At 47.4% G+C, this 23,498-nt stretch overlaps 2 protein-coding genes and 1 long non-coding RNA gene across 3 annotated transcripts; 1 reads left to right on the forward strand and 2 right to left on the reverse strand.

Moving 5' to 3' along the window:
• Positions 1–774: 774 nt before the first annotated feature.
• Positions 775–5,914, forward strand: LOC142906065 (uncharacterized). The gene is made up of 2 exons (XM_076053508.1): positions 775–1,246; positions 5,180–5,914. Exons 1-2 carry the CDS (start codon positions 1,006–1,008, stop codon positions 5,890–5,892), a joined length of 954 nt encoding a protein of 317 aa, XP_075909623.1. The 5' UTR covers positions 775–1,005; the 3' UTR covers positions 5,893–5,914.
• Positions 5,915–9,171: 3,257 nt separating this feature from the next.
• Positions 9,172–13,459, reverse strand: LOC142906066 (uncharacterized). The gene is made up of 2 exons (XR_012930044.1): positions 10,789–13,459; positions 9,172–9,512 (listed from the first exon to the last, which is right to left on the reverse strand). It is a non-coding gene; the product is annotated as an uncharacterized LOC142906066 (long non-coding RNA).
• A 6,542-nt stretch (positions 13,460–20,001) lies between these two features.
• On the reverse strand, positions 20,002–22,520 carry LOC142906016 (exosome complex exonuclease RRP44-like). Its single transcript, XM_076053390.1, has 3 exons — positions 22,366–22,520; positions 20,643–20,753; positions 20,002–20,289 (listed from the first exon to the last, which is right to left on the reverse strand). The coding sequence occupies exons 1-3, from the start codon at positions 22,486–22,488 to the stop codon at positions 20,002–20,004; spliced, it is 522 nt and encodes a 173-aa protein (XP_075909505.1). The 5' UTR covers positions 22,489–22,520.
• Positions 22,521–23,498: the final 978 nt, after the last annotated feature.

Consider the following 23,498-nt stretch of genomic DNA (forward strand, 5'->3'; position numbering starts at 1 on the left):
TATTATTGTTTAAATGTGCACAGTATATAACGAAATTAAAATGTTACAACTAATTTGCAAAGATAGCGGGCCGCTTGTGTTAAAGACGTTGAGTTACATTTCGACAAAAAAAAAACCCTAAATAATAATATACAACAGTCCCTGAGGAAAATATAAACAACAACAAAGACGATCAGACAACAAGTGTGGGGCCGTCCATAAATGACGTCACGCACCTGGGGGGGGGGGGGTCAGACATTTGTGACGATGTGTGACGAGGGGGGTGGTTGAGAAATGTGACGTCACATCAAGATGCGCAACTTAAATAAATATAGACACAACACGTTCTACTTAATTAAATAGACTTTGTAGTAAATGTTTTCTCCTACAACATCAGAGTGCAGCGCCACATTAAATACGCACAACAATGACAATAGTTTAAAGCGATTTGAAGCATGCTTTATATATATTTTTTTGGGGAGGGGGGAGCAGCACTTTGTGACGTCACATTTGAGGGGGGGGGGGTCTGACTTTTTGTGACGCCGTGTGACGAGGGGGAGGGGGGTCAAAAAAATCGTCCAAAATCGCGTGACGTCATTTATGGACGGCCCCCTGTCTGTCTTGCACGGATTTGTCTCTGAACGCACACTCTTAGTTTCGTACACCCCTCCTCCACCCGACATAGCCAATGAAAGTTGTCACGTCGTGAATAACACAACGCCGCCAGTGTATTCATGCGTGAGCAGCAGCAGCAGCAGCAGCGGCTGCAGCAACGGCCACGCTAAAGAGAAGTCCACACAGCACCCTGAACAATCGAGTTCCCCTAGTAGAGGTGGAGAGCGGGGTTCAAAACGCCGCTCTGTTACGTCGCAAGGAGCGTGGCTGCAGTAGCCCACGTGACCGTGCTCTAGGGGAACGCCCCCACCGGAAACTTGCGGTGACGTCACGTTCACGTGACCGTGACGTCACTCTTGCGACGCCACTCGGGGACAACGGTCAGACACGCGCAGCAGCTCGCAAGCGAGGATGGGGAATTCCGAGGTGCTGCTTGACCTCCTCTGGCGAATGTTGTTCAACTGGATCAGCACTGTAGGAGGAGAAGAAGGAGATGTCGTTGAGAATCCCTGCGACAGCTGCCCTTGCGAGCTGCCCCCAAAAGCTAACCCCTCCACGGGCATCGACGCAGTGATGGCTGCAATCTTGGCGTTCACGGCAGCGTCCGTGATGTTCTGGGCCGTGCTCTACTTTTATGTCAACAATAGCTACAGTAAGCGCGTATATCGGTCTCGACGTGAGTCGTGAGTCTCAAGGGCTATGTGCGAGTCTGTGTTTGTGTGCACCTCAGTGGCTCTGCGTGTCTAAGTATATATGTGTGCTTCTATGTGTCCCTGTGCACATCTCTCGGTCTCAGTGTGTGTCTATGTGCACCTGTAAATCTCTGTGTAAGAGATTCTATCATCAGTCTATGTGTGTGTCCATGGATCCGTGTGCGTGTTTATGTGGGGAACGGTGGGGTAGCGGTTAGCGCGCTGCGTTACACACCCGACGACCCGAGTTCGATACCCACTCATGGCTAACACCAGTAATAATTATCTAAACCAGTCCTGGCCCTCCCTGAGGTCGACTTAGCCTCAAATTTGTACCTGGTATAGCGTGTAAAAACATTGCCACTGGGGAGATAAAGGCGATCGGACGTGGTGTTCGCCACCCACCCCCTCATATACGTGCCGGCCTTCATAGGTTTTAGTTAACTACACTTGCCCCAACAGTCTGTTAAGGCTATATGGAGGATGTGTCTTTTTGTTTCCGTGTCAATGTGTCTCTGAGCGTGTCAGCGTGCCTCAGAGCGTGTTTATGTGTCTATGTGCTTCTGTGGTTCTCCGTGTAGGTGAGTATATTCATTTCAGTGTGTGTATTGGCCTGTATGCACATACATGGGTCTCATTCTAAGTCAATGGATCTCTGCAAGTCTAAGTGTCTCTGTACACATCTATTTGTCTTGTGAGTCTTAGGGTCTATGTGCATGTCTGTTTGTCTGTATGTATGCACATGTGATGGGGCAGTTGTGGAGAGAGTTTGAAGTTTCTGTATTTGGGCAGTCTGCTAATAACCAACTTGAGTTTGGCAGCCAAGGTCTCAATCTGACTTATTCGAGCAGCATTATATTTTCATGAGCTGTGTAAGATACCTAGCCTGTGACTCCATACAAAGCTTCGGGTCTTCTTGGCCACAGTTATAACCTCCCATCTCTATTCTTGAGAAACGTGGAGCCTTCTAAAGGAATATCTGGGCCTGGTTTTGATACATTCAGGCTGGCCGGTTGTGGAGAGACACTGGATTGTGCGAGCTCACAGAACCTTTTAAAAATCAAGACACAGTCCCATCATTGAGCTCCTCCAGAAATCGAGGCTGCGTTGACTGGGTCATGGAGCCCAGTCAACTGGACCTGGACCGTACTGAGACTGAGCACAAGGCGGGGCGCAGGCATTGACTCAGAAATGATCATATTTTGCCTGTTTCAGCTGCACCTTCATTTAATACAATAACATATTCGCAGGCATGTTACACAATTGTCCCTACGTTTTTCTCCCTTGTTCCATTTGCGAGATCCGTAAGATGACCGACTCTTGCATCTTAACACCTGTTTTATTGCCAGAAATAGTAAAACCTATTCCTATTTTTCATACTTTGATACTGGCAAAGAGGTCTCATGATATAGCTGCTCGCCCCGTGCTATAAATGCTCTGATAGGGCATTGTCTTTGTACTATTCGCCTTTTTGCGTTCTCTGGTCTAATACTGGTGAGGCTAGGCCATAAAGAAGACTGTCTCTGGTGTAGGCCAATCAATGTCAAAGACTATATATTATCAGAGGATGTTTGTTTGCATGTTCTCCACAAGTGTGTGTGGTGAATGCAGACTTGATTCCTTACGAAGGTATTTATTTGGTGTTTGAACATCCTAACACCTGATTTAATGCCAGAAAGGGTAAAACCTATTCTTATGTTTTCATACTTGTGAATTATGTATGTAGATATATATTGATAATCCGCCACTACAATTTGGTGGTAGACCTGCACTGCTACCCAGCATCTCCGCAGGTGGCGGATAGTGGAACGACCTTCTCTCAAGGTTAGCTGCAAAATAAGCAGCGGCCACCCTGGCGGATAAGCAGTTGTGTACCAAGCAGCGACAGCACCACCTGGGTGTGGTTAGGACTGTAGATTCCAATGCTTTTCCTCTTGAAAAGCGACATATACCCTTTAACTATGCTGTGACATGGCGAGTATAGGCCACCATTATAATAAGCATACCATGGGTTAACAAGTCCTCAATAGAGCAGGAGGAACAAGATGTTAACATCTCAACAGCTGTGAAGGCGGACCAAGACAGCAGCAGAACGATATCTCCAATCGTATTGATCTCCTTGCCATTGCATTCATGGGCCCGTTCTATCAAGAACTGCGTGGAAGCTGCTGTACAACAGCTTCTCCACAATAAAATAAATCACGTACAGGCGTGTTTCATTAAAGGAACAATATCTTCTGGCACATTCAATACAATTCTTTGGCGACCAGCTAGTGACGACGGGAGCACGATTGTGAAGTCTGGAAGCTTCTAGCCACAAACTAGCACAAAGGCGGCAGCTACAAGATGGTCGTCTAACACTCGGTGGAGAAAAGAGTGTGTTTCTGTAACTGCGACTAAGCAGTCCTTTTTAAGGATCCACTCTGCTCACCCCACGTGGGGAACGGGCTAAAAAAGTTTCCCTTAACAGTCTGTCTCACTCTTTTCCGACTGGATAACCACATTCAGAAGGATCCCCATTACTGCGGTGGAAACAAAACTATCAGAATCAGTGAGCGCCTCATCCTCAAAGTGGTGGGGAGCCAATATTCCACTGTCATCAGCGCATATGCCCCGACTCTTCACTCCGATTATGAAACCACAGAGGAATTTTATGCCAATCTTGACCAGGTCCTTTCTCCCGTTTTCGTGGGAGACAAGCTTATTCTGCTCGTTGATATTAATATCAGAGTTGGAAGAGACTTAAACCTCTGTAATGGAACCATCGGCAAGGAAGGAATGGATAAAGTCAATTCCAACGGCATCCTCCTCTTGACTAAATGCACGGAACATGGACTCATCATCATCAACACCCTGTTCCGCCATAAAAACAAATATAAAACATCATGGCATCATCCGTGATCGAAGCACTGACACTTGATAGATTACGTCATTGTCCATGCCCGGGATCGCACAGATATCTGCATCACCCAGGCTGTTCTAGCAGCTGATGATTGCTGGACTGATCATCGACTCACCTGCTCAACCATGTCCATACAACTGGCTCCCAAATGACAGCTGTTTTGGAAGAGATGCCTACAGAATTTTAACATTGAAGGTCTCAAGGACTCGATTAAGCAAGACCTCTTCCACCAATGCCCAAATGAAAAGCTGTCAAACTTCATTCAGTGGGAGGATGAAGGCCGTTAGAGAAAGTGCTTCAAGGATGTCCTCAAGGACAACATGAAGAAGTGCTCCATCGACACCAACTCATGGGAGTCTCTTGCCCAGGATCACCTCAGGTGGAGACAGAGTCTATTTCAAGGAGCCAAACATTTTGAAACTCAACATCAGGAACAGGAAGAGGAAAAGCGGGACTGGTGGAAACAGCATGCTGCAGCCCGACTTACTAACGCAGTTCCACCCACCACTATTTCTGGACACGTGCCCAAGTTGCGGCAGAATCTGTCGATCCCAGGTTGGTCTCTTCATCCATCTTTAGACCCACAGAAAATCCAACTTTTCTATGGAAGATATTAATCCTCGACTGCGAAGGAAAGCCTATGATGACACTTTTGTCCCTGGTTCCATTGAGAAGGACGCAGTTGGGTTCATATTTTCACTTCCACCACAGCGTTCCTGCCCCTATTCTCCGCTATATGTGACTCAGTCTACGGGCCTCTGAGTCTGTGGGTTTGTATGTGCAACGTTAGTTCATGGGCTTCTGTGGACAGGCAAGATATTGCTATTACGAAGCTGTAATTGCCACAGCCCTGATGTGTTATATGTAATTTTTGGTGTGACTGAAATTATGTACATTATATAAGCGATATAGTTTGAAGAGTTGCGATGATTAGAAGGCTCATGTAGAGGCTAATGTTGACCAAACTGTTGATGATTTGCCTGTACCCAAGGATACAAACGGGAAAATGCAGAGCTCCATCTGCAGTTGGAGATGATGCGTCGACAGCTCAACGAGCTGGAGAAAGCCACGGCCACGGTCTCCACCAACACCACCACTGCCTCCAACGCCACCCTGGCAGCCACATGCAGTTCCGCCGCCACCACCAGGGATGCTGCTGGGAGATGCATCAACACCCCCACCCCGACTGCTTCTGGCATATTATTCACCCCCACCGCTATGGCGCTTGATGTTGGCAGATTTAACGCTGTCACCCCAATTGCTGCTGGCAGCTCCCTCACCGTCACCACCACCCCGGCTGCTGCCTGGAGATTAATCGCCCCCTTTACCACCACGGTCGCCACATACAGATCCAACCCCCCGGCTGCTGCCATGAGATCTAACGCTGCCACCCCAGCTGCTGCTGGCAGCTCCCTCACTGCCACCACCAACCCAGCTCATGCTGGTAGATGCACCACTGCCTCCCCAGTTTCTGCCGGGAGATCCACCACCATCAACATTGGTGCCACCACCACCGCCTGTGCCAAAGCCCAAAGGATCGCCAAATTGCGTAATTTTATTCGAGAACTCCAACGGTCGGCTACTACTAGAAGAATCACCGCCACTACCCCTGCATCTGTCGGTCGATCCATCGATACCACCCCTGCATCTGCAGGCCGAACCACCTCCACCACTCCTGGCTCTGCATTTGTCAATATCCCTTGAGAAATAAACTGTTGGACCCTGAGGTTCTTGCCTTTCGTGTAGTCATTACACTTTTGATGTTTTGCTTTCAATGTTGTGTTTGTCACGCCGAAATAATGGCCACATTTTGCTTTCGAGAGAGCATTGTTGGGAGGGAGAGGACAACTATGGAAGAACAAAAACAGAGTTTTGTATGGAGTTGTAATGGATTCGAATTAGGCACACTCGCAACTTCTTGGGAGGCAACACTATTTATTATTAACACAACGCAACACTTAACATAGGGTGGTGACCACCGACCTATTCTCGCTCACACACACCATCACTCACTAACACTTGACTCTCGGATACTAGCGTGGCCAAGCCAGAAGGGCTACTGGTTGGCCACGCTGACTTGAGGCTTGACTCTTCTTCACGAGGCGTCTTCATGAGGCATCTTCTTCCCGGACACGAGCAGCCCCGAACCCGGTGCGGAAGCCGCTTATATGCGCCTCGGGGTGTCCGGGCCACACCCCGGCCACGCCCACCTTTGAGAACTCTCGAGAAGCTCCTCTCCTGTCCACGTGGCACCCAAGGTGCCCCTGGGGCCCCGGCCCCAACCTTAAATCCCGTCTCGTGTCCAGCCGGGTTCACTCAAGAGTGCCACGGCCTCACACAACCCCCGCGCACTCACCCACGGCCTCCAGATCCCCTGAACCGGCCATGATGTCATTCCCGTATCCAGACGGGATGACGTCATGTGTGTATGTGTAGGCCCGTGTGGTAGTGAAGCTCCCCCGCATAGTGACGTCACGCGTGTGTGTGTGCACGGGAATGACGCTACAAGTCACTACAGAGTGATAGGCCATGTAGCTTCTATACAGCGCCATGTAGCTGAAAAAAAGGGTATGTTCCTGGACTAATTCAGAGTAAGACCTCTGCTCTGAAATCGGAGCTGGTCATAACCAAATTGGCCAGGTATGGGAACACCTCCACTCTTTCCACAACTGCCTATCATGCGGAGTTGAGGGGGGTGGAGTACTTGAAGATATACAAAATATCCAGGCAGGTACTGCTTAGATTTGGTAGGGCAAATGGTAAGGCCCTACCTCTTATTGGAACGATCAAGGTTCTCCATCAGACTCTCCCACTCCTCGAAGTGAACAGCCATTACGAGATCATCATCACCACCATCGTCAGCACACAGATCATCAGTTCTCTCTCCTTCTAGATCAAGAAAAACCGTGGGGCATGTTACACGTAAAAATTGTTACATCACGATTCGTAGATGGAAGTACATTTTAATACAGGCAGACCTCGCTTAGCGTGCCCCCGTAAAACACTGATTCGTTATTGTGATAGGTGTGGGGCCAAATTTTCTGTCCTGACTTCTAACGCCAAGCAAACTTCTCAACATTTGTGCATTTCTCCTGTTTCCTTCTCCGTGCGGAACCCTGATGCTTGGAAATGATCAAACACCTTAATGCAAAACGGAGCTGAGTCCCGAGACTCAATGTGACTTTTGTGGGTACATCAAGGATATTTCTAGGTTTGATTATTTACATGATTCAGCCCAGCAGCTGCACTGCGATGTGCCAGCCTTGCTACTGCGTCATGGTGGTGGTGATTAAACCGATTCGGAATCAAATATTCAGTTTGCGTCGTGATTTTTTATTTTAAAAGTGTTAATTAAACGAGTTCCGGTGAAGTCATGGCCGAGTGAGCACTTTATAGGGGGCCTATGAAAAGCTTGTTTTCTACTTTAGAGCTTCCTAGGGTGTTCCACAGACTGCTTAGGTGTAGGCGCCTCAGTAAGCAACTCGAGCCTGACCTCATGGCTAGGCCAAGGGGACTTCCTCTCCGTATCGTCCTGCTCCATTGAAGACAGATCCCCCGGGAAAAAAGCCACGGGTTCGTCTCCGCTGGCCTCTCCGTTCAAGTTGACACCGAAGACACGAGTGGGAGCAACGAGAGCTCTTATAATCCCTTCTGGAAAAAAAAACCGAAGAGAATACTGGCCTGCTTCAGGTCCCCAACGAGAGGTCGAGAAACTTTTGAGGAGGGTAGAGAAGCAGGAGGCAGCCATATACGACCCTTCACACTACGCTAGACGAGCAGAGCGGCGAAATGAAGACCCACGAAGCCAGGCTGCTGGAGCTTGAGGAGGCGCACAACAGACTGGCCGGTAAGGGACGGGAGTGCCAAGTGAAAGCGTACAGCCTCCCGGAGGGGGTCGAGGGCAACGCTCCTCAAGGTGCTCTATCCTACTTTCAGCTACATCTGCTCGAAGCACTTACAAAAAATATCCGCAGACTACCTGCTGGATCTCCTCTCTGTTTCAAAGAACAAATTTGACCTCAGGTCTTCACTCATTTACCAGCTTCACATTCCCTATTGCCGTACAAAAACTGGAGGAAGGGCCTTTGCTATTGATGCCCCCAGGGTCTGGAATGCTATTGCCAATAAACTGCAACTTGAATCGCTACCAATGAGATATTCTCTCAAAACTGCTCTAGAGGAGTTGTACACCCCTAGCTGCCACTGCTATTCATTGGCGTAAAATAAAATAAAATGTTTTCGCTCCAGATGACGCTGCAAAGTATTATCTGTATTTTGATTTAGCGTGCTGATCTTAAAGGTGCATTGAAAAATTTGCTACTCCGACTGATGCTTCTGTTGTTGTGGAGTAACTCATGCAGCCACCTATGGCTCTATGATTTGGTGTTACATGTTATTTATGTAGTTTATTGTACATATTCGGTCACAGTCCCTGTGATCACTGTCATGTTGCAATTATGGCTTCATTTTTTTTATTTCGAAAACGTTTTTTGGTTTGGACATGTTTGTTTTGTTGTAGTACGGAGTTAGACTGATGGCCTTATTCTAAATTTTCCTGTGGTTAATGTTGTTGTTTGACTTGCATCCCACTGGGATTTTTGCACATAGCGTTGGTGTACGGTGCTTTTTCAGGAATATTTTGCTGTTTTTCATGGATTTTCTGTTTGCAAAGTCACATAGTCACTTTAAGATGTTTTTCTTGTTCGTGTTTTTGTTTTTTTTGTTTGTTGTGGCTGCACCCGATTCAAGAGCCGAATGGCTCACAGGGCTATACCAAAATAAATCAACTGAAACAAACCACGACCCTCTACAACAATTCGATAAACACGCTGCAGTTTGAAGTTTATCAGAGCGGGAAATGCATTCATTTAAAGGGTACATGTTTGACCGTGTTAGTTGTGTAAGATGTATGCTGTTAATTACGCTGCAAAATAGTTTGATATGATAGATGTGTAGTGAGCTCAAACGGAAACTCAGACGTACTTTTGGAGGCAACACATTTATTAACATTACCACGTTAACACGAAGGGGTAACTGCCCCTTCACCAGATAGTACTCTATGGTGGTGGACAACCAGGCTATCCACACTAATCACACGTAACTAGCTACAACGGACCGGACCACAGCTCGGGTCCGGGTCCTCAAAGTTGGAGACTCTTTAGAACGTGGAGCAGGGACGTGAAGTCTTCTGAATGAACAACAGCAGCCGGTCCCACTGGGGGCCAGGCTGATATTCTGTGTGGCGGGGCTCGCTCCGCCCCTAGCCACGACCACCTCGAATTCTCGATGAGGATCTCCAACTGGCCACGTGATCACCCCAGCTTCTGGAGAAGCAAGCACATCTGTTGCAAGACCAAGCTGAACATCTTAAGACCATGCGGGTTCAGTAACAGCTTTATTTGCATGTCTGTGAGACTTGGGCATTAAAAGAAGACTAACAGAGATAACATATTGGCACTCGAAATGTATTGCTACAGGATGCCACATCTTAGCTGGACCCAAAGAGTGACAAACGTAGAAGTGAGAAAAAGGTTGCACGTAGTTAAAGACAACCTGATGATGATGCAGGCAGTGATGAGAAGGAAACTGCCACTCTTTGGACAACAACAGGACAATTTAAAGTGTGTTGTTCAGAAAAATGGAAGGAACCGGCAAGAGAGGAAGAGGTAACAGAGAATGGTTTGACGACGACATCATTAAGAGATTGGTGCCAGAAGATGTGACCACTACTAGAGCCAAGACAGAAAGTGGAAACAACAAATGACGAAATGTGCAGTGGACACCTCCTACTACGAGCTATCTGCTCATGTAGTTTTTGAATTCACTTTTGCACCACATTCCCCCGACTAACGTGCAGTATTTTCCCCACGTAAGGTTCGAGGGTTAACACCACTGGTAAAACAAGTCACAGCAACCTGAACTGTGAACAAAAAAAGAAAAGTTTGACAATGCGAGAGGATGATCCAGATTCGTGCCATTGTTGTTAAAGCTGGCGTTGTCCCATCTTTTGCTGATCATTTAACTGCTGCTGCTGATGATGGTGTGTGGTGCCACAGCAGCGAAGCCGCTCCGCCGGAGCCGTGCCTGCCACTGTGATGCCGCAGCAGCGAAGCCGTCCTGCCGACGCCGTGGCCGCGCCACCGCCACCTCCGAGCGACGGGGCCGACGCCGCTCTTCCCTCACCACCCCCCACATGAACACACACACACCCCCACATAGAGCCCCGAGGGGAGGTCACCTGGCCGATGCCCCCTCATGGGACCAAACTTCACGGTTTCCTACGACCAGGGAATTGGGCGACCTCCCCCGAGGCTAGTGTGCACTGCGGCGCCGTGACTTGGGTTGTAATCACGTGGTCACGACGGGGCTGCTAAGCCACCGCGGATAGGAGACAACCAAAACACACACTGGTCAGCAGGCAGGTAAGGGGTGGGGCGGAGTAGCGAGCGGCGGGAAGGCAGGGGGGCCCTCTCCCTGCACAGTGTGTGTACAACGTGTGTGAAAAGCGGACGTCGGAGAGAGCACCGATCGGATTAGCGAAGAGCGGGAAATCCGAGGCTCCTGATTGGATGAGAGGCCAGCGGATTAGCGGCACATTACCTTTGATGTGGGAACAATAAAAAGGGCAGGGAAGGTAGGGGCCAGGTAGTCGGGTTCTTCTGGAATCAAGGATCAGAGGAGTCATCGTGTCTGCTACTGGAATGTCCGTGAGACGAGTTGCAGCGCAGCCAGGCCTCGTTCCCAGCCAGGACTAGGTGCAGCCTCGCCTTTCCACGGCTTCCTGCACCTCGGAGTCGATCCATGAGTACGAAGGAGAGAGGTGAGATAAACGGGAATATCCCTTAGGGAGAGAGATTGGGGAGAGACGGGGACAGATTGAGTCCTAGACCGCCGGGAGATAGGTTATACCTGCCCTGCTGGCCCACACTGACGCGGGTAGTTTAGCTTCATTATTCTCGGGGGAATAAAGCACCGGTAGTCAATAAACCTCGTCGTGTCGTCCCTGCGAGTACGGAGAGGGGTGCATGGTACTGTGAGCCGTCTCGTCGTGGTATCCTGTGTGTGCGTACGAGCGTGTATTTTACCCGCGTGTGTGCGCTCGCCACTGTGTAGCTCGTAGTTAACGTGCACGCGAGGTAGATGGGCACCGTGCATGCGAGGTTAGCTGAGTGTAGCTCGTGGTTAGCGTGTGCGGGTGGTGAGCGGCGTTGGACTTGTACGAGGGTACGTGAGATTACTCGTGCGACCTTTGGTTAGCGTGTGCGAGAGGTGCAGCGGCGGCGTACTTGTGAGTGTGGTCGTACAGCCCTTTAAATCAGCTCCGGGGCATCTCCTCAAATCGGCGGCGCGCGTACGAGTGACGCCCCCACCCTCTGATCCCCGGCCCCGGGTCCCACGCGTGCGATTGGTGCGCGGCGCCGGGCAGGTAGCCGCGTCGAATTTTGGTGGCTGCGGGCGCGTACAGCGTGCATAGCGTTTAGAGGAGCACGCGAGGGGGAGCGGGTGCGAATTAATCCCAGGTGGCTACGGGCCAGCCGCGGATCATGCCCCGAGGGGCCCCAGCGAAGGGGGGGGGAGTTGGTGAACAGCAACCCTCCCAGGACACGGAAGAGGGGAGCAGTGGATCCCACATGAGCGAGGGGACGGTGGTCAGCCTCCCCGGCAGATGCTGATGATGCTACTGCTGTTTCTGATCATGTAACTGCTGCTGTAACACTAGATGGAGAAATGCACGATATGCTAAAATTACGTTTATACTAAATTTAGGAAACAGAAAATATGTAAATAGGGAGTTTCGGTTACATTTTGCATTAATGTGCAGTCATTTCCCTATGCAAGGCTCCAGGCTAAAGTGACCCGGAATAAATATCCAGTGAAGTTCTCTGGCTTTGTGCATGCACAACAACCTCAACTCTCGACAACAGATGAAGTTTTACGGTTAAGGAGATGATGGCCGTCATGATCAGGATGCTGAAATTACATTGCTGTCGCTGCTGCTGTTGACATTGATGTTCTGATGACGATGATGTAGCTGCTGCTATTGCTGCTGTAGCACTAAATGTAGAAATGCAATAAATGCAGTAATCGCGTAACGTTTTGATAACTGTATGGCAAGTAGGAGTTTTAATTCACTTTTGCACAACATTCCTCCGACTAACGTGCAGTCTTTTCCCCACGCAAGTCTCCAGGGTTAAAGCCACTGGTAAAAACAAGTCTACAGTTGAAGTTATATTCCAAACAACAAAGTAGGTTTTACAAAGCGAGAGGATGATCGTGATGATCCAAGTACAGTGAGGGAAAAAAGTATTTGAAACCCTGCTGATTTTGTACGTTTGCCCACTCACAAAGAAATGATCAGTCTATATTTTTAATGGTAGGTTTATTTGAACAGTGAGAGACAGAATAACAACAACAAAATCAAGAAAAACGCATGTCAAAAATGTTATAAATTGATTTGCATTTTATTGAGGGAAATAAGTATTTGACCCCTCTGCGAAACATGACTTAGTACTTGGTGGCAAACCCTTGTTGGCAATCACAGATGTCAGACGTTTCTTGTAGTTGGCCACCAGGTTTGCACACATCTCAGGACGGATTTTGTCCCACTCCTCTTTGCAGATCTTCTACAAGTCATTAAGGTTTCGAGGCTGACGTTTGGCAACTCGAACCTTCAGCTCCCTCCACAGATTTTCTATGGGATTAAGGTCTGGAGACTGGCTAGGCCACTCCAGGACCTTAATGTGCTTCTTGAGCCACTCCTTTATTGCCTTGGCCGTGTGTTTTGGGTCATTGTCATGCTGGAATACCCATCCACGACCCATTTTCAATGCCCTGGCTGAGGGAAGGAGGTTCTCACTCAAGATTTGACGGTACATGGCCCTGTCCATCGTCCCTTTGATGCGGTGAAGTTGTCCTGTCCCCTTAGCAGAAAAACACCCCCAAAGCATGGTTCCACCTCCATGTTTGACGGTGGGGATGTTGTTCTTGGAGTCATAGGCAGCATTACTCCTCCTCCTCCAAACACGGCGAGTTGAGTTGATGCCAAAGAGCTCCATTTTGGTCTCATCTGACCACAACACTTTCACCCAGTTGTCCTCTGAATCATTCAGATGTTCATTGGCAAACTTCAGACGGGAATGTATATGTGCTTTCTTGAGCAGGGGGGCCTTGCGGGCGCTGCAGGATTTCAGTCCTTCACGGCATAGTGTGTTACCAATTGTTGTCTTGGTGACTATGGTCCCAGCTGCCTTGAGATCATTAACAAGATCCTCCCGTGTACTTCTGGGCTGATTCCTCACCGTTCTCATGATCATTGCAACTTCACGAGGTGAGATCTTGCATGGAGCCCCAGGCGGAGGGAGATTGACAGTTCTTTTGTGTTTCTTCCATTTGCGAATAATCGCACCAACTGTTGTCACCTTCTCACCAAGCTGCTTGGAAATGGTCTTGTAGCCCATTCCAGCCTTGTGTAGGTCAACAATCGTGTCCCTGACATCCTTGGAGAGCTCTTTGGTCTTGGCCATGGTGGAGAGTTTGGAATCTGATTGATTAATTGCTTCTGTAGACAGGTGTCTTTTATACATTTAACAAGCTGAGATTAGGAGCACTCCCTTTAAGAGTGTGCTCCTAATCTCAGCTCGTTGCCTGTATAAAAGACACCTGGGAGCCAGAAATATTTCTGATTGCGAGGGGGTCAAATACTTATTTCCCTCGTTAAAATGCAAATCAATTTATAACATTTTTGACATGCGTTTTTCTGTTTTTGTTGTTGTTGTTGTTATTCTGTCTCTCACTGTTCAAATAAACCTACCATTAAAATTATAGACTGATCATTTCTTTGTCAGTGGGCAAACGTACAAAATCAGCAGCGGATCAAATACTTTTTTCCCTCACTGTAATGACATTGCTGCGTTTGTGTGTGTGAGCGCATGTTATCTGACCATACTTCACCACACTGGTTGGAGAACGCGGGGAGCACAGACGCGAACCCCCTGCATAGCTTATTTGATGTTCAGCTCTTGTTTCAAGTTCACGTTATTTAATTAGGCGAGAAACTGAAGAGACCAGGATAGATAAGAGTCTCAATTACGAGTGTGACCTGGGAGTCTACCAGTAGCGGGAGATGATTGCTGCTATGTTGTAATCGTGCCACTTGAGTAATATGCGCTGTCATTTTAGAATTTGGAAAAATGTTGACCGTGACGTCGGCACACGATAGCCCTCTCCTGCGAATGATGTCACGGGATCTTTAACATCTCACTGTCAATCGGACGGTGTGCAGCATCATGACTACGGTTATTGCACCCGTGGTAATGACCAGGGCGGCCGCTGGAGACAGAACCGCGAACCCTCTGCAACGTGCAGCGAGTGCGCTGCCGTTGAGTCCACCGCGTGAGCGCCACCCCAGAAGAGGCGTTAGCAGTCAAAGATCCGTGTCCTTTAGACATCACGTAGGAGGGTAAAAACCGACGGCCCTCCGCACAAACCTCTGAACTACCTGTGCACATAACAAGTTTTTTTGTTTAATAAGAGCATCAGAGTCCCGTATATTAAAGCCATTATACAACGTGAAGGATATTGCGACCAATGTTACGATTAATAATTAATCAAATAAAAAAATTCATGGCGATGATGTTGGTGCTTTTGCCACTGTTGCCATTTCGTGTCGTGTGATATCCGACCATACCTGTCAACCCATTCGGTTTACTCGTATTCTTGTACAGGGAAATGTAGTTTTCAGGTCCATACAGCGTTCAGCCATTTAATACGGGCAAAAAAAGTGTTTTGTTTATTTGTTTGTGTTTCTCCCTTGTGATAGGATTTTGGAGGATGAACGTTTAGATTTCTAAGGGCACGGGTGACCAATAAGTTCTGACTTGGTTATAATTAGGCTAGGCAATGAAAATGAGTTGACAGGTTTGTCGGAGTGATATCTGAGCTGGCCCTGACCGCCCCCCCAATCCCCCTTACCAACCCGCACTGATCAGAGTGGTGGCGCATGGTCAAACAACCCCCAAGACTGGCAACGTGCAGCGAGACCTTCATCCAGTAGTGGACTAGCAAAGAACTGAATATTACATTTCGATTAAAAGCTTTCGTGACTGCAGGGATTCATCTTCTTGGTTCTTTCGGTAAAGTCAGGTAGAATGGAAATACAATAATAAAAATAAAACGTAATAAAATAAAATTCTCACGACGTTTCGGCCACAACACAAGTAGCCTTCTTCAGGTGAAGGAACAGAACTGTCGGGACGACAGCGCTTCAATGAACACTGCTAAGCTTGGCAGCGTCTTTTAAGCTTGGTGGGAGGAGCAGAGCGCCTTGACAAAGGAGTTTACATATCAACAGAAGACTTTAGCATTGAAGTAGCTGTGTTAATGTGTTGGATTAGCAGGGTGTTAAAGTCAGAAATTAGCATGTAACTGGGAGATTAGCATGATGTTAGTGTGAGGGATTAGCATGTAACTGGTCACGGAAGTAGCTTTGTTAAAGTCAGAGTTTACATATCAACAGAAGCATTTAGTATATTGACGCTAAAGAACTGCAACTACCCAACTATCATACAATAAGCCGATGTGAAAGAACTAAGTTCTTATTGTATGATATTTGGCTAGTTGCAGTTCTTTAGCGTCATCATACTAAATGCCTCTGTTGATATGTAAACTCTGACTTTAACATAGCTACTTCCGTGACCAGTTACATGCTAATCCCTCACACTAACATCATGCTAATCTCCCAGTTACATGCTAATTTCTGACTTTAACACCCCGCTAATCCAACACATTAACACAGCTACTTTAATGCTAAATTCTTCTGTTGAGATGTAAACTCCTTCGTCAAGGCGCTCTGCTCCTCCCACCCAGCTTAAAAGACGCTGCCAAGCTTAGCAGTGTTCATTGAAGCGCTGTCGTCCCGACAGTTCTGTTCCTTCACCTGAAGAAGGCTACTTGTGTTGTGGCCGAAACGTCGTGAGAATTTTATTTTATTACGTTTTATTTTTATTATTTTATTTCCATTCTAAAAAACTGAATTACTCGTGATTATTTTATTATCATTGCTACGACTAAATTATAACAGGCTTTGTATAGGATACCGTTTCTGGTAATGGTCTTTCTTGTCCGAAACTTGTGTGTGTGTATATATATACAGTATACTGCGTAGCTACGCAGGACGGAGATGGGCTGCGTGCTTGTACAGCCTAGGTGTAGCCGCGTTAAGAAGTGTATCGCCCTATGTGCTTTTAATAAATAAGACGCCTTCTACTAGACGTCTGTCGGAAGTCGCTCACTCCACATGCATGCATAACCTCCACCATAGCCACTCCAACCAAAGCACAATAATGTGAAATGAAATGCACACCCATTACTACCTGGTGCATTCAATTTGAACCAGGCATTGGGCCAGTGACGTGGACACTAAGGCCAGTGGCGTCTTAGCCATGGCTTGGCTCAGGCTTGGCTCTCGCGCAACATGCATTGAGATTGTTTCTATTATTTTGGCTGCTATAAATGTCCAAATGATGGGCCACTTTGTTGAGCTATTCATTTGTGGCCAGGTCACTAATCAAAAATAAATCAATACCTCAGTGGGCTTTGCCTGGTAGGATGGGGATGGTTTCGTTGTATTTGTTTGTGTTTGGGTTATTTGTTTATCTTTCTTGTACTTTGCACTACTATTATGTTTTTGTACTGTTTGTTGTTGTAACGTTCTTACCCGCCTCTACTGGACATGTGAAAAATAGCTTTATAGCTCATCGGATTCCTCCAGTATAAATATTCTGATTCTAATTCTCAATAAGCCACATCAAAGCAATGCTTAAAACCCGAGCTGCCTCTAAGCATGGTTCCAGCCCTGAGCCTCTGTGTCCCTTGTGCCTCCTCGTATATCTCTGCATGCTCCCAGCCACGCTCAGAATTTCCGTGAGCTGAGCCTGAGCCAAGGCACAGCTGAGCCACTCATACTTCTTTGGAGGCAACGGAGCAGATCAAGCCAGAACCGAGCCATGTTGAAGTCAGTCCTGAGCCGAGCAGAGACCAAGAATACGGGCACTAAGGCAACAATGTTTGGAAACTTAATAACAGGAATATTGTCCACCCCTTTGTCAATCCACTGCAGGATGAGGGCTTCTCCATGCCGTAATGGGTCGCGATTGTCATTTGACCTTGCTTTATTACGATGGTCAATGCAGGTGGTGAAGGGGAGAACTTGGGCAGTTTTTTTAGATATCACTCTGTACCGGTGTTAGCCATGACTGGAACTAAACCAGCTTGACAGGATGAATGTGCAGTGCACTTATCATTGTGCCACTAAACTCCCCTTGTCACCTCCGCTAGCATTGACAAAACCATGAAAGGAATAGGCACGAATTACCGCGACCGTGACCACGATTACCACCACCAAATGAATACCTCGGTGTTCCCATTGTCGAGCGGTTTGCAGTGTAGGGCATCGTCGATGTCTGTGCAGCCTGGAGGATCCACACTGCAGATGGGCAACGCACGGAGGTCCTCCCTGCCAGCCTGGTCCTTGTACGGGACACACACAGCACCAGGTTCAACAAAACGCTGCCTTACAACAAACAAAACACAGGGTGAGCCATACATGGGTAAACCAACTTCATTCTAATGGCGTTCTATCTTCTCAATAGGCGACTGAATATTTTGAAAGTACAGTCCGTTCTCCTATAACTCTGCGTGTTTTCATATCGTGAATTAGATATCATGCGATGAATGCATTAGGGAACACATTTTTTTCATAACATGGATGCGAATTGGATAAAAGGCGATCGAGTGAACAGAACTGCGTTGTGCGAGGCAGAATAAGCGGTTGTACGGTTGCCTCGGTGTAGCATCACACAAGGCGGGATGCTTCTGGATGCTTCTAGATGCTACTCACGTACCCGAAGTCTTTGTTAAGCCTGCGTACGCATCTCACGTGTTATCGCGGACTGTGCTTTACCCTATATTATTTATTATGTGATTTTTCCACAATTCGGTGTTCTTCAGGAACGCAAGTACAGTGCTATAGGAAAAAAGTCTGTAGTCCCCTTGCTCCATTCATTTCTGTACTGGACCATCTCCACGGCTACTGCAGAGTCCTCCACATCCTGGCTCACCACTTTGATCCGCATCTCTCGAGGCCTGCCTCTCAGGTCTCCGCCCTGGTGCTTCCATAAGTCCGTCGCCTTCCTTCCTCCGATGTGAATTTCCTCTCTTCTTACGATGATGTGTCCGAGCCATCGACTTTCTTTCAGGTCGACGGCTTTTCTATATACGGTCTGCGGTAAAGGTGTAGAGCCCCGTGGCTTCTCGTTCATGCCAGTGCAGCGGAAGGACCTCGACTGGAGGGAGAGCTCCAGAGAGGCCCTCTAGAAGGTATTCTACACAGGCCAAACACCTTGAAACTATTGAGGTTTGACAGCACGATGATGATGATGGGGGGTGTTTTCGCATCTGTCTATTGTCGGGGGCCTATACGTCGGGGGCCACACGTCATGGGCCACACCAAAGGCCACCCAGGGGCCACCAGTGGCCCGTGGGCCTTGTAATAAAGAACATTGAAGTAAAGGATTCTCACATGCACAACCAAACACACCAACACACCGCAGGCGTAAGAATTGAACTCAATCGATGAATTGACATATCGTCACACGTCTCATGCGTACCTCTGCTCTGATGCTGAACGTGGGAGGGGGCAGGCATGCAAGTACGGCCTGGCTGAAGGGCTGGTGTGGCACGTCGTGCTCCAGCAGCAGCACCTCTGTCTCCGTCTCCTTATCCCCACATTCGCCCAGAGAGCGCACAAAATGGCCCTGCACAAGCACACCGACGATAAGCACGGTTGTCTACGTATGGTACGGAAGAAGTTCAACATGCATATGCACATACGTGGCCAATCGTCACCGGTATCCCTTTTCCACTGGTACATTGGAACCCAGACAGCGCAGAGCTCTTGAGGTGTCTGTGGTCACCCACTGGCTTTTTGCCGTGTCGAACCAGAACCAAACCCTGATATGCTGGCCCCACAAGGCATCCAAATCTATCTGGGGGCCGAGCAGGGCCAGGGGCGGGGCTAGCGACACGTTAATTGTGTGACGCAGTCGGTACACCACGGGGACGTGGCACCACAGCGTCATCTGCATGTGCCTAGACTTGTTCAAAGCATTGACCGTCCATGGCATGGATCTGCTTTTGCAGTGGATAAACAACCTGCAGCCTACAAAACCGTGCCAGCCATGGTGCCGCTCGGTTGTTCAGTGGCAAATAGGTATGAAAAGCACAACCACAATGCCAACCTTGTACCTAACGTACATTATGTAGAATATTAACCGGCATCTGTTTAAACAAAGATACAACCCAAAGAATACATCTTAACAATATATTTAACTTTTCACCAATTTTGTTTCTCATTGTGTTAATGGTATCACACAAGACAAGCAATCTATGCAAACCCTTCGTGGTCAAGGATGACCCACAGGAGCAGACATAACAGAGCTACTTCTAAGATCCAATGAAGTGAAATGCGGTCCAAATTGTAGGGGGGCAGTGCTTTTCCAACCGCTCTGCCAATCAAAGTAATGTTCATCACATGGCAGTCAAACGCAGTAGTTTTCTCAGAGATGGAAATTAAACAATCGAAGTGCACGACAAAATTTAATATCGTTTTTGGTGCAGTTATTGGTGACTGGGCTGAGACTATCAACTTACAACACCTTAATAACCTAGGTTGAATCACAGGTGAGTTTGCCATGCTTTCAAACAAAAAAATCACAGTGGTGCCAGCTCATCCACCCTGACTTCCAATTCACCGTGTCACCGTTCGTGTTTTTGGTTCGACGGCTGTATTGCATACAGAGCCGCGTGGCCGCGCGTCAAGTGACAGAAGGATGAGCCCGACGATGCCGACCACGGGACGGACGGGTGAGGTGTCACGGCGTGCGGGGCGTCACGGTGCAGTCGTACGTTCGGGTAGCGGGAGTGTCGCAGCCAGCCATCGATGGCCACCACGATGCGGTGGGCCTGCAGGGACGCTGCTTGTCTTGTCTCCACCCGCACTCGTGGCATGCGAAGGTCCGCGGGCGTGAACAGGCGGTGGGTGGCCTGCAACACGCACAAAGAGCCCCCAGTAAGGCATTCAACAAACTGTTTGGGCGAGTGCCGTCAGCACACACCTATTCAAGCTGGTACGGCAAACGACGGGGTGGGTACAGCCAGCACCATGCCCGACCGTCTTTGTCTCCACAGCGCTGATGTTTACATGCCACATCAGAGACTCATTTATGGCCGAGTCGACCTAGGGAAGGGCCCAAGACAGGTTCAGACATTTGCCGCTGTTTATTGGTTATGAGCGATAAATATAATCCAACTCGGGTCCCAGAATTCGTAGCGCAGCGCGCTAACTGCTACATCACCGCTCCCCACACGTACACACACACACATGCAGATCAGCCCACCTCCTTGATTGGGCTGGGCATGAGCATGCCGCACAGCGGCCTCGAGTTCCGCTTGATGATGCCGACCACTTTGCCAGTGGGCCGACGCATCTTCCCACTTTCGGCTTTCAGCTGGAGACCAAAACAAAGGACAAACATCGTGTTGCGTAATCTAAGCAAGAGCGACGACAGCAGCAGCAGCAGCTGGGATAGCACCGGGAGATGACAACGCAAACTCAAATGAGCACTCATCACAGTAGCGTCTCTCTCACACACTGAAATAATGAAATAACTATTTTTTTTACCAGCTCACTGCGTAACACAATACAATTTGGCTTGAAGAGGAAGGAGCTATCCAAAACAATAGCGCTTAACCTGCGGATGTGGTTTCATGCTGTGTCTCATCAATGTCAATAATGAGACTGACGCTTTGTTAAAATGACAAAAGATCACAGTGAGGAGTCCTCCGTAAATATTGATAAGTTAAAAGAGTTCTGGCAATTGATAGAATCAACCGGAACACGCCCATCAGATACCACACGTTTAAAAAAAAACGCGTAGGCTTTTGCGACCAATATTATCTACAACAAAGGTTACCCTCCCATCTAATTCACAATTTGATGCTTAATCTCTCGATTCTTTATGATTTCACTTGCAATTGTGATTGACATTTTCTCTTACCTGCTTAGCACATGAGTCACCCTATATGTGTTTAATGTTTACGTAACGTTTTTATAAGTATAACTGTGCAATGATCAGTCTATAAATAATCTGCCCAAGCCAACTTGCACTACATGCGATTTAATATCTAACACTTGTTTATGTTTGTGAAATATTGTCGACTTTTCATAAACCACGGTTGTTTTTGTGCCAATTTCAATTAACTTCATTGCTGTACTTAATTATGTTTTGCATTTTGTTACTGTGGTATGTATGCATGTAGAACTTATTTCGCACCGTACACAGCCAACCATGCTAAAAAGAGGTGCGTGGCAAGGATTACAATCTAAATACAAAAAGCAGTTCTAAAGAAATTAGTTTTCAATATAGAGGCCACCCTGTGACCCAGCTCAGACCGTGGAAGCGACGCCGTGTTGAGCCTGGATATGCATAACAGGTGGTATAGGCTCTGCGCCAAAATGGCAGGCAGCAGAGCGCAGTACAGCAAAATGAACTGTTGTCCTGTCCTTCTATGCTCCTGATCTACGCCCCCCCCCCTTCACCAACCCGCACCGAAGTATGGTCAAATAACCCCTACGTACATACAAAAATAGTACGAATTGATTAGCACTCCTGACTTGATTTTGAAGTAATGTAATGTAAAGTCATTTAATAAACGCAAAATCAAGCTAACAGCATCTCTAATGTGGATTGTTGTCTGGTCACACGGTGTTCATTATGTTTAAGGTCTCTCTTGAAGTGGTTGAGTCTTTGTTGTTATTCTTTGTTTAAACTATATTAAAACTATTTAAAAACTATAAACTAAATAACTTTACTAGGTAAGGACCCTGAGAGCTATATAGCTCTTTTTAAGTGACCTGGCCACAAATGATCGTTCAATGAAGTATCTTATCACATTTGAAATTGATAGCAGCCAAATACTCTAAGTGCATGTCAGATTGTAACTGTGGAGGGAAAAGCCGGAGGACCTGGAGAAAAATCCATGCGACCACGGGGAGAGAGACACGCACACTGCAGGTGTCTGGGTTTGATTTTGGTTCGGCAGTGTTGACGCTCCACTCACCACATGCTCCTCATTCTCTTCTGCAACGTCCCCTGCGACGCCCTCATCGTGCAGGACCAGCGAGGAGGGGGCAACCCAGCGCTCCTCGGGGAACATCTCCACGCACACGATGTCGTCGTGCATCGCGCGGTTTAAATGCTGCAGCCCCTGGATCAACACCTGCACGGAGACAAAAAAGATCCCCCGTATAGCCTGAACAGACCGCTGGGCCAAGTGCTGTTAGAGAGCAGCATATACAGTAAAACCTTGGATTGCGAGTAACTTGGTCTGCGAGTGTTTTACAAGACGAGCAAAATTTTTAATAAATATGAATTTGATAAACGAGCAAGGGTCTTGCAATACGAGCAGCTTTGTACTGCCGAGCGTCACGTGATCACAACTGATATACGAGTGCTTTGATATACGAGTGCTTTGGATTACAAACACGTTTCCGGAACGAATTATGCTCGCAATCCAAGGTTTTACTGTACAAGAGTTTTAATACCACGAATAAACAATTTAAAATGTAGGACTATGAGCCCATGAATCTTCTGAAACCAATGTTTTTCAGTAACATATGTTCAAGCAGGGCAATTTCTGGACTGGGTTTTTTTTCCAACAAAGGGCCAATGTACCTAATTGTTATTTAACGTTACATTTTGGAGGTGGAAATAGACTATTCATTTTGTTAACAAAGTAGTCACAACTATCATTAGACCTCCTTTGCCAGTACCAAAATATAATAGGGTTTTTCCCCTTTTTTCTGGCAACAAAACTGAAACCTTTTACAAGGAATCATGTGTGCATTAACCACAATACTTGTGGTGAAAATGCAAACAAAAACAGACTGATAATATCTGCAATATATGCGTACGCCTTTTGGCGTCCTCTGGTCTCCCACCAATTGGGTCGAGGCTCAAAAGAAAGCCGTCCCTGGTGTGGACCAATCAGTCTCAAGGACAATGCATATATTATCATAGTGTATTTTGTTTGCATTTTGACCACAAGTATTGTGGTTAATGTACACATGATTCCTTGTAAATGGTTTCAGTTTTGTTGCCAGAAAAAAAGGGAAAAACCCTATTATTAAAGTAGTCATAATTAACGTATATACTGTGGTTGTGGTGGCGTAGCTATCGAGTGTGCAGGCAGTG

This window comes from Petromyzon marinus, chromosome 61 (genome assembly GCF_048934315.1).
Source record: "Petromyzon marinus isolate PM22_M1 ecotype Great Lakes invasive population chromosome 61, UKy_Petmar_22M1.pri1.0, whole genome shotgun sequence".
NCBI classification, from domain to species: domain Eukaryota; kingdom Metazoa; phylum Chordata; class Hyperoartia; order Petromyzontiformes; family Petromyzontidae; genus Petromyzon; species Petromyzon marinus.